The 15,905-nt window shown below is 49.6% G+C and overlaps 2 protein-coding genes across 4 annotated transcripts in view; both read left to right on the top strand.

Annotated features, from left to right (window-relative positions):
• The window catches only part of MTMR14 (myotubularin related protein 14), a 91,121-nt gene extending 87,924 nt beyond the window's left edge, over positions 1–3,197 (top strand). For all 3 annotated transcript variants that reach the window (XM_028719719.2, XM_028719718.2, XM_028719717.2), the window contains one exon: positions 2,659–3,197. In XM_028719719.2, coding sequence (XP_028575552.2) covers positions 2,659–2,836 — 178 coding nt within the window. In that variant the 3' untranslated portion in view covers positions 2,837–3,197. The remainder of the gene's footprint in view (positions 1–2,658) is intronic.
• A 2,501-nt stretch (positions 3,198–5,698) lies between these two features.
• Positions 5,699–15,905, top strand: part of CPNE9 (copine family member 9) — a 60,171-nt gene continuing 49,964 nt past the window's right edge. Inside the window, exon 1 of the mRNA XM_028719716.2 lies at positions 5,699–5,892. Coding sequence (XP_028575549.1) covers positions 5,816–5,892 — 77 coding nt within the window. The 5' untranslated portion in view covers positions 5,699–5,815. The remainder of the gene's footprint in view (positions 5,893–15,905) is intronic.

Genomic DNA, 15,905 nt, shown 5'->3' with positions numbered 1-15,905 from the left:
CCCTTTCTGCCACTCTCTCCCAAAGTGTTCACTCTTCGAGGCAGGCGGGCTGAATAGACCGGCTGCCTCTCTCCCTGGGCTCTTGTGTTTTTTTGTACTATTATTTTTTTTCTAATCCAAGCCTTTCCTCCATGTCCCCTCGCTGCTCTTTCCGGACTTGAAGCTGGTGGCAGTGGGTGGCTTTCTCCTGCTTTCCATTCAAATTGACGGTGCCAGTTCCTAAGCCGGTGAAAACACTGGGGAGATGAAAGGGAATGCTTGATGGGCAGGTTTGTGCCGTGCCCTTGGGATGACCTTTTTTAAAGGGATGTCTTATTCTCTTTGAGAGAAAATGGTGAGAGAGAGAAAGTGTGTGTGTTTGAGAGAGAGAGAGAGAGATGCATGTATGCACGACGGCAAAGATTGTTTTTCTTAAGACAGCTCTGAACAGATGCCTTTGAACAGTAATCTCCCTTTGCGCAGCTCTCATCTGGAATGTCTTGTTTGCTTCTCTCTCTCTCTCCTCCCCCCCCCCCCCGCCACCCTTGCTTCCTCCCCACCGTACCATAGATCAGATGGAGAGGAGGCTGGTCACAGGGGGACGCCTTGCCCTACTCTACAGGATGCATCGCTCTCTTGCACCTCTTTTTCACAGAACGGGAGGGTGGGGAGTGGCAGTGATGTGGGGGGGGGGGGGTGGAGAGAATAGCTTCCTGCTAGCAGGCACAGCCAGAAGCTCTTGGTTTCTACTCTCCCCCAGCTCCCTTTCTCTCCATCTCTGGAGATTACACTCTCAACTTGGACCCTGTGGAAGGAGGGGGAAGGAGGTGGGAGTTGGAGGAGGAGGAGAAGTGGACGAGGAGGCCAGCAAGCGTCGGGGTAATGGAGCCGGAGGAGCGTTACTAATACAGAAGCTCTTGGCCAGAAGGCTTTATCCCAAAAGCACTTTGAGGAACGGCTGGCAGAATGCAGCACACAGTTCCTTCTCCATCTCTCTCTCTCTCTCTCTCTCTCTCTCTCTCTCTCTCTCTCTCTCTCCTCCCTGCAGTGGGCTTTAGGGATGGGGAGGGAAGCGTAGAAGAGAAAGTTCAAGGAGAGAAGGTGGAGATCATGGCCTTTTTCTTTGCTCAAATGTTGGCTTTGAGGTTTCTCCTCAATGCAGCAGCAGGAGATGGCAAGTGGGGCGGGCGCTCTAATTGGGGCTGGTGCAGCCAGCCGAGAGGGGGGAGGAGCGGAGGATAAGAATTCTTTTCGGTGGAATAATGATCTGGCCCTATGGGCGGTGGAGATGGAGGTGTGGGTTCTGAGATTCCAAAGGGTTTGGCCTTCGTGGCTTCCTGAGCCTCTCCCATGGCTGTGATTCTCCCACCCATCCACCCACACAATCACAAAAAATCTGGGCCCTGACTAACCGTGTGGCCAGTTTCCCCTTGTTGCCTCTCCTTTTGCCTTCTCCTCACTCTCCAGCCAAGGTGGCCCAGAAATACTTCGGTGCAAAGGCAGCTGAGCCTAGGAAGCTGCCCTACACAATCAGATGCAGCTCAGTGTTGCTGACACGGACTGGCAGCACCTCTCCAGGGCTACAGGCAGGGCTCTCCCGTGGTCCTACCTGGAGATGCTGGCGATTTAACTTGAATTCTTCTGCATGCAGAGTGGCGTCTCTCCTGCTGAGCTTTGCCCCTTCCCCAAACCGGCACTGAGTGCCAGAGTTCAGGCTGCCCCAGAAGCAGCTGCCTTGAGCAGACACTGCTTCTGTTCTGTTCTGTTCTGAAGCCCTGTCAGGGACCGGGGGAGTGTTTGCCTCTGATTTGGAAGGCCCTGAGCAGCTTTCTGCCGCAGCCGACCGGGTTCCGGGACTCGTGCTTCACTCACGGTCTCCTCGCTCGCATGGCGAGATGCAGGCGGCGAAAAGGTGCAGAAGCTTGATGCGTCGGAGCCAGTGGGCGTCTGTTTTCCTTTCCCCCTCCGTGCCACCAGAGGAAAGGGAAGCCAGCTGGCTTTGAAGTGTCAATCACTCTCGGAGCTGTGAGAAATGAAGTCGCGCATTTCACCGGCATCTTGAGAGAGCTGGTGGCCAAAAGGCCGAGCTGTGAAGTATGAAGTTTAGAACTTGTGAACTCCCCCCATAGCTCAGCGGTAGGACATCTGCTTTGCATGCAGAAGGCCCCAGGATCAATCCCTGCAGTCTCTAGGTAGGGCTAGGAAGAGGTTCCCCGTCTGAAATCCTGGAGAGCCACTGCTATGGAGTGCAGACGATGTCAAGCTAGGCGGACAAGAGGTCTGGCTCTTGTTTTACGGCAGCTTCCTGTATTGCCAAAGAAAAGGATTGGCGTGGAGGGGCTGGTAGAAAGGTTGCTTAGCATTCCTCCCTGCCTCGCAGGAATAGCTCCCTGGGACCAAATCCTAGCTGGTTCTCGCAAGTTTCAAATCTGGCTTCTGCTGTGGACTGGGCAAGCCCCTCTCCCCACCCGTCTGCAATATAGGACACTGACACACTTCTGCAGAGGATATGGATTTCATAGAGTCATAGAAATGGAAGGGACCCCACAGGACAGCCAGCCCTGCCGTGCAGGAATCTCCACTAAAGCATCCATGTCAGATGGGTGCTAGCTAATGGGATTTTAAGGGGAGCCCTTGGAACAGTTCCAAGAATTGCCGTTTCCTTCTTTGTCCTTACAGCCTGGTGACGCTGACGGAGAGGGAGACCCGGCTGGAGGACGTGCGCTCGGCGTTTCTGGCGGCCTACAACAGCACGGTGGGCCTGAAGCCTGTGATGCCCAGCCCATCGGGAGCCATCGGTGGCCTTCTGGAGCAGTTTGCCCGTGGCGTTGGACTAAGAGGAAGCAGCGTTCTTTGAGACCCCCTCCCACCACCACCACCCACCACTACCAACAACAACAACAACAACGCTGCCCTGTCTGGGTTGCTTTCTAGTCCGGAAGGTGAAGGAACCTCATAAGCCATGAGAGCCCAGTTGCCAGCTTCTGGCTTGGGCCAGAGCATCAGGCCACGCTCTCCTCTGTACGCTACCTGACTGCCAGCCCTTCTGGGTCCATCACTGACTGACTGACTGACTGGTCACAGCTTTCAGCTGCCTTGGGCTGGGCTGGTTTCCACTAGAATGATGAGCTGGGGGAGCGGTTCTCCCCCCCCCCCCCCCCTCATACAGGATTTGGCTAGCTCTGACAAATCACCACAGTAAAATGTGTCAAACACCCCGTCTTCTGGTTCTGTCTTTGTGATTTCTCTTTGCGTTTGGCTGCGAGTTCTGCACAAAGCCTTTAGATTGGGGGGGGGGCTTGTACCTCTCTCCACCCCAGGCAATCTAGAGCTGAGGAGGAGGGGTCCAACCACACAGTGGCGTAGCGTGGGTTGTCAGCACCCGGGGCAAGGCAAGTAATTTGCGCCCCCTAACCCATGGATTTGCGCCCCCTAACCTGTGGATTTGCCCTAACCCCAGATGTTGCGCCCAGTGCACCCGGCCCCCCCTGCACCCCCCACACTACGCCACTGCAACCACATCTGGAAGGCTGCTGGGTCCCCCACCCTTTCGTTTCCATAGAGGCCTGGTTCTCAAAGTGGTAAGAGCCTTTAAGGGAGGTTGAATCTATACATCCCACTCTGCAAAACTCCCGCAGCCCTCGTTGGGCTGTGAGCTTACGGTTCTTGTCCTCCATCGATCTGAATCGAGCTTCTGCATTCTTCCTGTTTGCATAATTCTGTACCTTTTCATATTTTTGCTGGACATGGGCTCATTTGTCACCTGAAGGAGCTCCATGCCAGCCCAGTCTAGCTGGCTTTTGAGGTGTCTCAGCAGACAGTGCCCCGGCAAACTTCCCAACAATGCTCCTTTATTTAAACGAAATCAGATTGTCAGTAAGCAAGTTCTCTCTTCACTCTTACTCTGCTTTAGAAGTGCAGGCAAGGACAGCCATGGACTCGACTTTAGACGTTGGGGACCTCTCCCCACTAGGCTTTGCCTTTGCTTCTGAGTGCTGTGTGCCAGCAAATGGGTGGAGCCAGAGCCCTGAAGGTACAACTCACAAGGGATAGGCGATTTGTACTGCAACAAGCGCACACATGCACACCTCTCCATCCAGGATACAAAGAGCTGCCATTATAGTCCCAGGAACCCATCCCTCTCCATCAAAAGCATTGAGGAACAACTCTGGGGAAATCGCAAAGGCTGCTGGGTGGGTCACATTGGAGGTCGCATTCTGCAAATTGCCCACCTCTGGACTGGATGATCCATGGGTGTCTTCCCGTAGGCATGGGTGGTGCAGGATATTTGGTGTTTCTCCACTAAAGCATACCAATGTTTTCCTTCCACTCTTCTTAGGGATCTTCTTTATGCTGCATCAAACCATCAGCCCAGGGCTCATCAATGCACTTGCACCTGTTCTCAATCTCTCAGTCCTCTTTCTCCTCTTACTGTTGCTGATACAGTTTCCCCAAAACTTGTGGTAGGGTTGGATGGGCCAAAATGGCAAACTGTGTGTTTTTATTGGGGGGGGGGGGGAGAATACTTCCCAAACAACGCTGCGTCCCCCGGTAATCTACTTGTAAGCATGACTGGCTGAGCTCATTTCTGTCCTATGGGTGAGGGTGGAAGTGCTCAAAAGAACTAGAAATCAACTTGTAGGACTGCCTGCCTCTCCCAGCAATCTATGAAAGCTTCAGAAAAGGCTGGATAAAATAGATAGATATAATGTTGCCTTCCCTATGGATGGCTGGGGCTCCCGTCTTGAAACCTGCAATAACGAAGCTAGGGGACGTATTAACACTTTTAAGCACTGTAGCGCCCCCCAATTCACCCCACAAGCCCTTCAAACTCTGGATCTTGGGCGTATCAGGCTTCGGATTTCAATCAGTTTGTACAGCCTGGAAATTAACCCCTCTGAACTCAGTGAAACTTGGCTCCTGAGTAAACCAGAATGGGAAATGCGATGTTTTGCACCCCATTGCCAGACCGGTTCCGCGAAAAGGCGACTCCGCTCCGCCTAGAAAAAAACATCAACTCACTCCGATTATCTTGGAGCTGCGCAACCTCTCTCCAGCTTGGTCGCAGAGGCGAACAAGTTTCAACTTCCCCTTATACAATCGTTCTCGTATTTTTATTTAAACTTTTTTTTTTTTTTTTTTTTGCGGGGATCACGCCTGATGGTGCCCCAATCCCCGCCACCCCCTCGCGGCGCTGGGCGAGCGCTTCAAGGCAGGACCCGGGGTCGCGCCGCGCCGCTCCTCCGCCTTCCTCTCCCGGTCTATAAATAACCCAACCCACGCATCGGAACAGCGGCGGAGCTTTCAAACTGGCCCGCTTTACTGAGAGCCGCGAGAGAGATCCAGAGAGATCTGTCCCGGTCCCATCTCTTCTCTGGCTCCCATCTGGGCGGAGCCGCAAGAAAAAGGGCGCCGAGGGAGGGTGCGAGGGGCGACCCGCTGAAAAGCCGACAAGGAAGCGAGCATCGGCTTGGACAGCCCTGCGCGCCTTTGGAAAGGCAGCCGCGGTCGGGTTGGATTTCAGCACCTCGGACAGCTCCCCGCGCCTCTCCGACGGGCGCCGGCGCCTGAGCGCGAAGGGCGCCCCCTGGGGGCGGGCAAAGGCGGGAAGCAGGAAGGGCGGGAGAGTGGGGAGCCCGCCCTGCCCTACAGCGGTCCCTCCCCACCCCACCCCCCAACATACACACGTGCTGCCACCTGGAGCGGGAGCGGACGCGGCTAGACGGAGCGAGCCAGAGCGGCGATCGAAGGAGCCTCCTGCGCTCCGGTGCTTCCGGCTGCCCGCCCCATGGAGCGCGCCCCGCTTCGCCCCTAGCGCGACTGGAGCCCGGCGGGGATGGCGTCTCCCGGAGATCTGGAGTCCGCGCCCTCCAGGGTGCCGGCCACCAAGGTGGAACTCACCGTCTCCTGCAGGTGAGAGGGGTGGGCGGCGGGGAAGGCGGGCAGGGAGGGAGGCAAGGAAGGAGGAAGCGCCCCCGAAAATCCGCTCCTCTCGCCCCGTTATTACACCTCGCGCGTGGATCGGGTGCATCCCTTCTCGTCTCAGGGCTTACAGTACTTCGGGGAGGGAAACCTGACGGAGAGAGAAACGCCTCCCCGCTCGCGAGCCCTGCAGGATGCGCGTGGATTTGTCCCGATGTAAACAGTGCCCGGGAAGCGCCCGGGGTGGGCGCACGCTTGTGCAAAAAAAAAGTGCATTACGATTGTCCAACAGTGTGTGAGGGGGGTAACTAGGAGCCTAGCGTGCAAGTCATGTTGCTATACAATTTGTACATCTCAGGAGCCCAGTGAATTGGTGCCTCGGAGAGGTGTGGGTGTGTGTACAGTTTTGTGCGTGCCACCCTGGACACAGCGAGGGCACATGAATTTGTTTGTGTGTGTATATGTGTGCATGCCGTAGTCAAGTGTTACGCATGTCGTTTACCTGTGTGTATGTACGCGTGTGCATGCGACGCTTAGGCTCAGCATGTGTGGTTCTCTCTGTTTGCAGCCTTCGCAGATTTTCCCCGGCTGTATGTGCTCTTTCAGGTCAGCAATCCTGTTCCATTCACATCTTGCAGTGAGCGTGGAGGTGCCCATATGCATTTGGTACACTCAGCATGTCAGCAGCCGGCGTGTGTTTGTATCACCCTTGGAGAGTGCTTTTCAAACATGATGTTCTTGCTCCTTCCTTTGCAATATCGCTCGTGTTTCGTGTTGGTGCTTGAATGGACCCAATCTCCATATAAGTTTAATCGGCATCTAAATGTGCGTAGCACCCGTTTTGCACTGGTGTCATTGTGTAAGTGCAATGTGCTTGAATCACAGGTTTGGAAGACGCCTGGAGTTTCTGTTGGGTCCAGCTGCTTGCCCTAACAAAATACCTGGAAAGGGAGGGTGTTCATTACTGGACAATTACTCACCTTTTAGGACTTCTTAACCACCTTATTTTTTCCTCCTGGCTAGTTTGTTTCTGGTTAAGCTTAGCTTGATATTACCACGTACAGTTTCCTCAAAACTCATCGTCACAGCAAAACTCTGGATTTGGTCGCAGCACAAAATCCAGTACTTTAGGCAGAATCCTAACATCCCCTTAGCAAAATGAGCAGGTTTCTAGTCCTCGTGAAAGATGTGCAAAGCTGTTGCTGGTTGCTCCTAGTATAGAGATACTAGGTTGGGCTTCTGATGGTCTGGAGATAAGAGTTTGTTCCTCTTTAAAGCTCTACTGGTCAAGAAGATAGGCATGGAGTTCACCCCTGGCACTCTGCTCTTACATATCTAATTCTCTTTTCTCCCTTCATTTTAAATTTCTGTTTCCCTTACCCTTATTTCGATACCCAACACAGAAACTCCAAACCACAAATTTGGGCCAAAAACATGTTCAGAGAGATTCAAGCCTACTTATTAATGGTGCTTGTTTTGGGTAAGCTTGCCCGATTTATTCTGATGATCGGAATGCAAGTTTTGCTTCTGGTTGCAGAATTTGAAACCTGTGTAATAAATACAGTGCTGTATTTTAGACCTATGGAGTGTATGCAGATAAGGTATCTGGAAAGCACGCTTCCTCCTCCCTCCCTTTCCTGTGGGCAGAGTGTTGGGAGGATGGGTGCGAGGGTAGCTAGAAGGGTGGAGGGGAACCTGGGCTGCAGGGAGAAGGCCTGCGCACCGCGGCAATGCCTGTAAGCCAATCAATCCAAGCCCCTGGAGGCTGTGTTTAAAAATAGACCTGAATGGACAGAGAAAATAAGCCTTCCTCCTGTCAGGCAGAGGAGAGTGGTTACCACAGGCGATAAGCATCACCCACTTCACTTGGAGAAGAGCAGAAATCTATGTCCCACGGTGAACAGAAGGGATGTCTCTCTCCGCAGCGAGATGCTGGGCTGTGCTGCTGAGAAAGACGCCAAGTCTGCTCAGGGGCCAAGGCATGAAGCCGAGGGTGCCGTGCCAAGGAGGGTAGCTCCTCCGAAATCCTAGCCGTGATGGTGGAATGGAGCCTCCACGTTCAGCTGCAGTAGGCTGCTGAGCCCAGTAGTGATGTATGGAAGTGAGAACTGGACCATGAAGAAGGCTGATTGCCGAAGAATAGTTGCTTTTGAATTATGGTGCTGGAGGAGAATCTTGAGAGTCCCATGGACTGCAAGAAGATCAAACCTCTCCGTTCTGAAGGAAATCAGCCCTGAGTGCTCACTGGAAGGACAGATACTGAAGCTGAGACTCCAATACTTTGGCCACCTCATGAGAAGAGAAGACTCCCTGGAAAAGACCCTGATGTTGGGAAAGATGGAGGGCACAAGGGGACAACAGGGGACAAGATGGTTGGACAGTGTTCTTGAAGCTACCAGCATGAGTTTGACCAAACTGCGGGAGGCAGTGGAAGACAGGAGTGCCTGGCGTGCTCTGGTCCATGGAGTCACGAAGAGTCAGACATGACTAAACGACTAAACAACAACAGGCTGCTGAGCCCCAGAGGCTGGAGACGAAGTACAGATATGGGCTCTCGCCTTCGTGCCCTGCTGGCATCCAGGTGGTCACAGAACGCAGGACTTTACAGGCTTTTCAACCCATCTTGCCAGGCTCCTAACCAGAAAGACCTAGTCCACGGGGCTTAAAATATCTTTAAATGGTCCCCCACCTGTCCCATGGCTCAGTCTTGCTACCTGTGACTACAGGGCTGGGGATGATGTGGTCTCCAAAAGTTGATGGACGACAACACTCATCCTTCCCTGCCGGTTGGCTTTGCTGCGAGTCGAATCTCAACAACTCCCGTAGGGCCACAGTTCCCCCAGACTAATCTGATTTTTTTGCCCTCAAAATATGTTTTCCTTCATGGTTCATTTGTGACGCTAGGCAGTTTGCATGCACCTTCCTGCTTCCCCGCACTGCCCCTTTCAGATTTCACCAGTTTTGGGTCAATGTGCGTCTTCCTAGTTATTGATTTATGAAGCTTCAGGTGTGCTGTTCCACAATCAGCACCACATTCTAACCCAGCTGAGCCTGGACTTTTTGCTTGGGTCCTGGGAAGCAGTTAATGAAAAAGTCTGCTTACAAGAGCCAGTGTGGTGTAGTGGTTAACAGCAGTGGACTCGTAATCTGGGTAACCGGGTTCGTGTCTCCGCTCCTCCACATGCAGCTGCTGGGTGACCTTGGGCTAGTCACACTTCTCTGAAGTCTCTCTTTTAAAAAAAAAAAATTATTACAATTTAACAGATACAAAGAAACAAAATAAAAACAATAAAAGATTACAATAAAAAAGAAAGAAAAAATATAGAAAAAGAAAAGCAAAAACAGCAAAAAAACAAAAGCATTTTAAAAACACAAACATTTTAAAAAGAAAAAGAAAAAACCCATATTTTCATATCCTTATTTTACATTTGCTTATTTCCTTGACTTCCTCAAACCTCCCTCTTTGCATTCCAGTTCAATTAATTATTTCAGCAAGTCCTTTCCCTTTTTCTTCAATTTAAATCCAAACTTTTTCTTAACGCAATTTAGCCTTAAATTTTACACTTTAACCATAGTCAATCTATTCTTACTTAATTCTTAATAACATTTCTACTAAAGCCCAATACCTTCTTTCCAACAACCTCCTAGCATTCATTAATTTTACAATATTTCTGTAAATATACTTTAAATTTTTTCCAATCTTCTTCCACCGACTCTTCTCCCTGGTCTCGAATTCTGCCGGTCATTTCCGCCAACTCCATATAGTCTATCAACTTCATCTGCCATTCTTCCAGGTTGGGTAGATCTTGTGTCTTCCAGTACTTTGCAATAAGTATTCTCGCTGCTGTTGTAGCATACATAAAAAAAGTTCTGTCCTTCTTTAACACCAATTGGCCGACCATGCCCAGGAGAAAGGCCTCTGGTTTCTTCAGAAAGGTATATTTAAATACCTTTTTCATTTCATTATATATCATCTCCCAAAAAGCCTTAATCCTTGGGCACGTCCACCAAAGATGAAAGAAGTCTCTCAGCCTCACTCACCTGTTTGTTGTGGGGAAGGAAGGGAAAGGAGAATGTTCGCCGCTTGGAGGCTCCTTAGGGTAGTGATAAAGCAGGGTATCAAATCCAAATTCTTCTTCTTCATCATCTCCACCTCCTCCTACCTATCATATGTTTTTCTGTTGTAGTCAGAAGCACCAGGGGTGTAGATGGACCCCCCTCATGTCCAAGGTGAAACCTCTGCCTGTGGCTCTCGCCAAATTCTCTCCCCTTAGGACTTCCTGCACAGGATTGGGTTATTTGGTCCTGACTGTAGGAGTTGTGGGTGGGTGTGGACCATGGCAGAATGCCAGTTGGTCCAGGTCTCACAGAGCGGTCAAACTACACAGGAAGGCAGGAAGCTGCCCTGTGATCCAGTACGTTTCCAAGCACAATTCAAAGTGTATACCTGAAGGAGCGTCTCCACCCCCATCATTCAGCCTGGACGCTGAGGTCCAGCGCTGAGGGCCTTCTGGCTGTTCCCTCGCTGTGAGAAGTAAAGCTACAGGGAACCAGGCAGAGGGCCTTCTCGGTAGTGGCGCCCGCCCTGTGGAACGCCCTCCCACCAGATGTCAAAGAGATAAACAACTACCTGACATTTAGAAGACATCTGAAGGCAGCCCTGTTCAAGGAAGTTTTTAGTGTATTTTTAATCTTTGTTGGAAGCCGCCCAGAGTGGCTGGGGAGGCCCAGCCAGATGGGCGGGGTACAATTTTATTATTATTATTATTATTATTATTATTATTATTATTATTATTATCCACCCAGCTCAGTATCTTCTACACTGGCAGGCAGTAGCTCCTCCATCGTTTCAGGAAGGAGGAATGGGATGGAACTGGGCACATTTTTCCTGCATGCAAAACTGATTCTCTTCCACCGAGCTACAGCCCTAATCTGGCTTCTGTGGGGGTTTTTTTGTTTCCTTTTGTGAAGACTTAGAACCGTAGAGTTGGAAGGGACCAACCCCCTGTAATGCAGGAATATTTTGGGACTTGAACCCAGGACCCTGATATTAAGAGCCTTGTGCTCCACCGACTGAGCCATCCCAGCTGAAGCTCATACATGAGCTATTGTGCTTTTCAGGCTAGGACCTGTGGGGTCTGGGTTCAAATCCTGCCAGCACATTTCCAGACCCTTCTGAAGAGAGGGGTCTTGCCTATCACCTGCTACCGCCTGGTATTTATTTATTTTTAACATTGAGATCCCGCCTTTCCTCCAAGAAACTCAGTGTGGTGTGCTTGATTCTGTTGTTGTTTAGTCGTTTAGTCGTGTCCGACTCTTCGTGACCCCATGGACCAGAGCACAGCAGGCACTCCTGTCTTCCACTGCCTCCCGCAGTTTGGTCAAACTCAACTCAAACTCAAACTTTGTAGCTTCGAGAACACTGTCCAACCATCTCATTCTCTGTCGTCCCCTTCTCCTTGTGCCCTCCATCTTTCCCAACATCAGGGTCTTTTCCAGGGAGTCTTCTCTTCTCATGAGGTGGCCAAAGTATTGGAGCCTCAGCTTCACGATCTGTCCTTCCAGTGAGCACTCAGGTCTGATTTCCTTAAGAATGGAGAGGTTTGATCTTCTTGCAGTCCATGGGACTCTCAAGAGTCTCCTCCAGCACCAGAATTCAAAAGCATCAATTCTTCGGCGATCAGCCTTCTTTACGGTCCAGCTTTCACTTCCATACATCACTACTGGGAAAACCATAGCTTTTACTATACGGACCTTTACTATACGTATAGCTTTTACTATACGCACCTTACTATACGGTGCCTGGTTCTACTGCTCCCCATTTTATCCCCAATAGAAGTCGATAGAAGGGGAGCCGGAATTAATATGAGTGATAACTGGGGTACCTATAATGATTTGTGAGATTTTTCGGAAAGAGAGCCAAAAATGAGAAAAATGGACGAGATTAAAGAATATACATCGGACTGGCTAAACCAGGCATAGGCAAATTCCGGCCCTCCAGATGTTTGGGACTACAATTCCCATCATCCCTGACCACTGGTCCTGTTAGCTAGGGGTGATGGGAACTGTAGTCCCAAACATCTGGAGGGCCGGGGTTTGCCTATGCCTGGGCTAAACTATCATCAGGCTGAGAAAGTCTTCCTGACCCAAAGTCACCCAGTGAGCTTCATGGATGAGTGAGGATTTGAACCCAGGTCTTCCAGGCCCATATGCAACACTCTAAAGCACTACGCCACGCTAACTAAGGGTGCCAGGGACTGAAGCTGGGAAGACCAGTGGGGCGAGGGGGGTTGCAAGACAGTGGGGCTCTGGGATTTTTTTCAGGGCAGGAGCAATTGCCTCCTGTGCTGGGGCACCTGGGTAATTGATGGCCTCCTGCCCTGGAAAGTGGATGAGGTGATAACAAGGCTTTCAAGTTGGTAGGTAGGTTGGTTTGAGAAAAGTAATCCAGAAGAAGATGGAAACTTGTTTCCTTTTCTTTGGTGGCATTCCTGAGTCATGTACTGTTGTTGTTTGTTGTGCAGCTTACCTGCATTGTCGGATATTTCTTGTGGGATTGGCAGTTAATATGAGTCCCTACCCCTCAAAATGTATCACAGCGCTGCTGCCTGGGACCTTCTGCATGGAATCCTTGAATTTATTTATTTTATTAATCACATTTTTTTGGTAGGCATCCAATGGATTGCATATAGTGTTCGAATGAATTTTTTTTAAAAAATGACAAGAACAGCAAAAAAATACAAAAATTCCAAGCAGTTCCCAAGCAATTGTACAATGAAAGGAAGCTGAAAACAACATACACTAAGCGAACTTTAAAAATTCAGAGTGCAAAGCAGACGCGTTATGTAAAACACATGAGCTCTGCCACTGAGAGCTATGGTCCCTCCATTTCAACCAAAGCAGAAATTGCAACTGGGCATCAGAGGAGCATACGCAGGATACAGAGAACTGTGTTAAAAGAAGGGGAAGCCAGCCCGTTACGATGCCAAGGAGGCAATAAAAGGTTTATTCAAAATTAAAATTAAAATTAAAAATTTATACTTTGGTTTTATGTTGCAGTTCTCTCCTCCTGCCCACTTGTAGGTTATTAAACTATTGAGTTAGACACACTATTAATTGCAGCCATTTAGGACAGACTCCTTCCCTGGGGGCTCTTTCCTTTGCAGAACTGACACAGAGGTAGACGGAGGCAGCCGCTTAAACGTCACCAAAAAGAAGAGCGCAGGATTGGACACGGACCTGCATAAGATGTGGCTGGTAACTTTACCCGCAGGTGGAAATTCAGAAATAATGACTATGATTCAAATTGGGAGTACGATACGTCTCACAGAAGCCGGCAGGGCGACTTTGCTGCCGGCTGCTGCAGATGGTCAGCTTCAAATCCCCAAGCCCTTGCTCCCCCTTCAAGGGATCGTTCTCTTAGAAAGAAAGAAAGAAAGAAAGAAAGAAAGAAAGAAAGAAAGAAAGAAAGAAAGAAAGAAAGAAAGAAATCTGGACTGGATAGCTCTTTTTAAAAAAATGTATTTAATCAATTTTTCAATACAAACATCAACCGCAAAAGACACATACAACAAAAACCATAATAACAGTAATAACACAATTTGACAATTCAGATTTGGATACTCTGATATACCTATGACTACACCTTTTTTAACAATATTTTCCCACCTCTCTCTCCTCCCTCTACTTCCCAACACTTATCGCTTAAATATTCGTTCCAGATTTCTTCATATTTATCCATTCTTATTTTGCGTCAACATGCAATTCGTTCGTATGTAGCTAATCTGTCCATGTTATCAATCCATGTGCTTAATGGAATCCTTTTGCGGCTCTTCCAATTCATCAAAACAAGAGGGTTTTTTTGCTTCTGATAGCTCTGGATAGCTCTTGAAACAGAGGATTCTTTCAAATCAAGGGCTGGCCCCTGTAAAGTAGGGCACATAGAATTGTAGACTTGAAAGAGACCCTGAGGATCATCTAGTCCAGTGTTTCCCAAACTTGGGTCTCCAACTCTTTTTGGAATACAGTTCCCATCATCCCTGACCACTGGTCCTGCTAGCTAGGGATGCTGGGAGTTGTAGTCCAAAAACAGCTGGAGACCTAAGTTTGGGAAACACTGATCTAGTCCGACTCCCTGCATTGCAGGAATATGCCGCTGCCCCATATGGGGATCAAACCTGCGACCTTGGTGTTATCAGCACCGTGCTCTAACCAACTGAGCTATCCAGTTGTTAGTAGCCAAGTAGAAACCTACCACATAGTTCTTCTAGGACAAGCTTCCCTAACTTGCCCTCCAGCTGTTGTTGGGCTACATCATCCTCAGCCATCATCTCTGACCATTGGCTATGCAGGTTGAGACTCATGGGCGCTGGAGTCTCACAACATTTGGAGGATCGCAGACTAGGAAAGGCTGTTGTAAGATCCCTGCAAGTACAGTGGTACCCCGGGTTAAGAACCTAATTCGTTCTGGAGGTCCGTTCTTAACCTGAAACTGTTCTCAACCTGAGGTACCACTTTAGCTAATGGGGCCTCCCGCTGTCGCCGCACGATTTCTGTTCTCATCCTGAAGCAAAGTTCTTAACCCGAGGTACTATTTCTGGGTTAGCGGAGTCTGTAACCTGAAGCGTCTGTAACCCGAGGTACCGCTGTAGTAAACAATGCCTCCGAATTTCAGCCACTTGCCATTTTCCGTCTTCTTCCTCTGTGAGCAAAAAGGAGATGGAACATCACATATTCCCAAAAATCCATTGGGTTTTGTTTCGTTTTGTTTTTTGCCACTGGGTTGTTGTTTTTTGTCCTAATGAACGTAAAGTGTTAGGGTGAAAAATGTCCTGCCTGGCTTGGAATGAGGGGAATCGAACAAAAGCTGATTTGGAAAACCAGACGACATGATGTATAGCTCAGTCGGTAGAAGCATGAGACTGTTAATCTCATGGTTGTGGATTCGAGTCCTACGTTGGACCAAAGGTTCCTGCATTGCAGGGGTTGGACTAGATGACCCTCCTGGTCCCTTCCAACTCTACGACTCTGTAATTCTACAATTAGGGCCATGGCTCAGCTGTAAAGCATCTCAGTTAGGACTCAGAGAGAGAGAGAGACCCCTGGCTGAAGCCCCAGAGAAACACCTCCCATCAGACAATTCTCAGCTATATGGAGCAAGGGTGTGTCTCAGTGTGTTCCTATACAGTAGAATTTGACTTGGGGTGGTAAAACCATCTGTGCCGAGTTAGTTTTGTTGTTACGTTGTGGCTGTGCAGGACAGCTATGCTAAGGACAACCTTGGCTTGTCGACGGCTGCTGTGCCTCAGGTATTGGACCTGCCCTGTGCAGAAAGGTGTACTGTCATCATAGAATCATAGAGTTGGAATAGACCCCAAGGGCCATCGAGTCCAACCCCCTGCCAAGCAGGAAACACCATCAGAGCACTCCTGACATATGGTTGTCAAGCCTCTGCTTAAAGACCTCCAAAGAAGGAGACTCCACCACACTCCTTGGCAGCAAATTCCACTGTCGAACAGCTCTTACTGTCAGGAAGTTCTTCAAGAGGTTCTTATTTGATTCTGTAATAGCAACATATATATATAAAAAAGAAAAGAGCCTGATTTCTGCCTGGCGCAGCCCATAATGAGAGAATTTGTGTTTCTGCTTCGTTTAGCAGCAGACGAAACTCCTTTGACAGCCTCGTGTCTACAGGCAGAAGTTGTTTTGGGGAAAGTGCCCGTAGATTAACTTGATCTGGGCTGCTGTTAAGGAGCACACAGGGGCCAGGGAAGGCAGTCAGGGTGGCCACGAAGCAGCCGTGAGTTGCACATAATCGGATTGGAAGCGATGCTTGCAATCTCCAGGGGACTCTCCCTTGCCTCGCTTCCTGCTACTCACCTTCTGCATCTTGGGCCCAAAGTGCAGAATGCTGTAGAAGCAGCAGCACAGATGCAGAGCAGCAAGAAAGCGAATCCAGCAAAGAGGCTGATGTCACAAAATATTATGATCACTTTATTTATTAT

This window comes from Podarcis muralis, chromosome 2 (genome assembly GCF_964188315.1).
Source record: "Podarcis muralis chromosome 2, rPodMur119.hap1.1, whole genome shotgun sequence".
Classification (NCBI taxonomy): domain Eukaryota; kingdom Metazoa; phylum Chordata; class Lepidosauria; order Squamata; family Lacertidae; genus Podarcis; species Podarcis muralis.
This window is presented reverse-complemented; position numbering and strand designations above follow the sequence as displayed.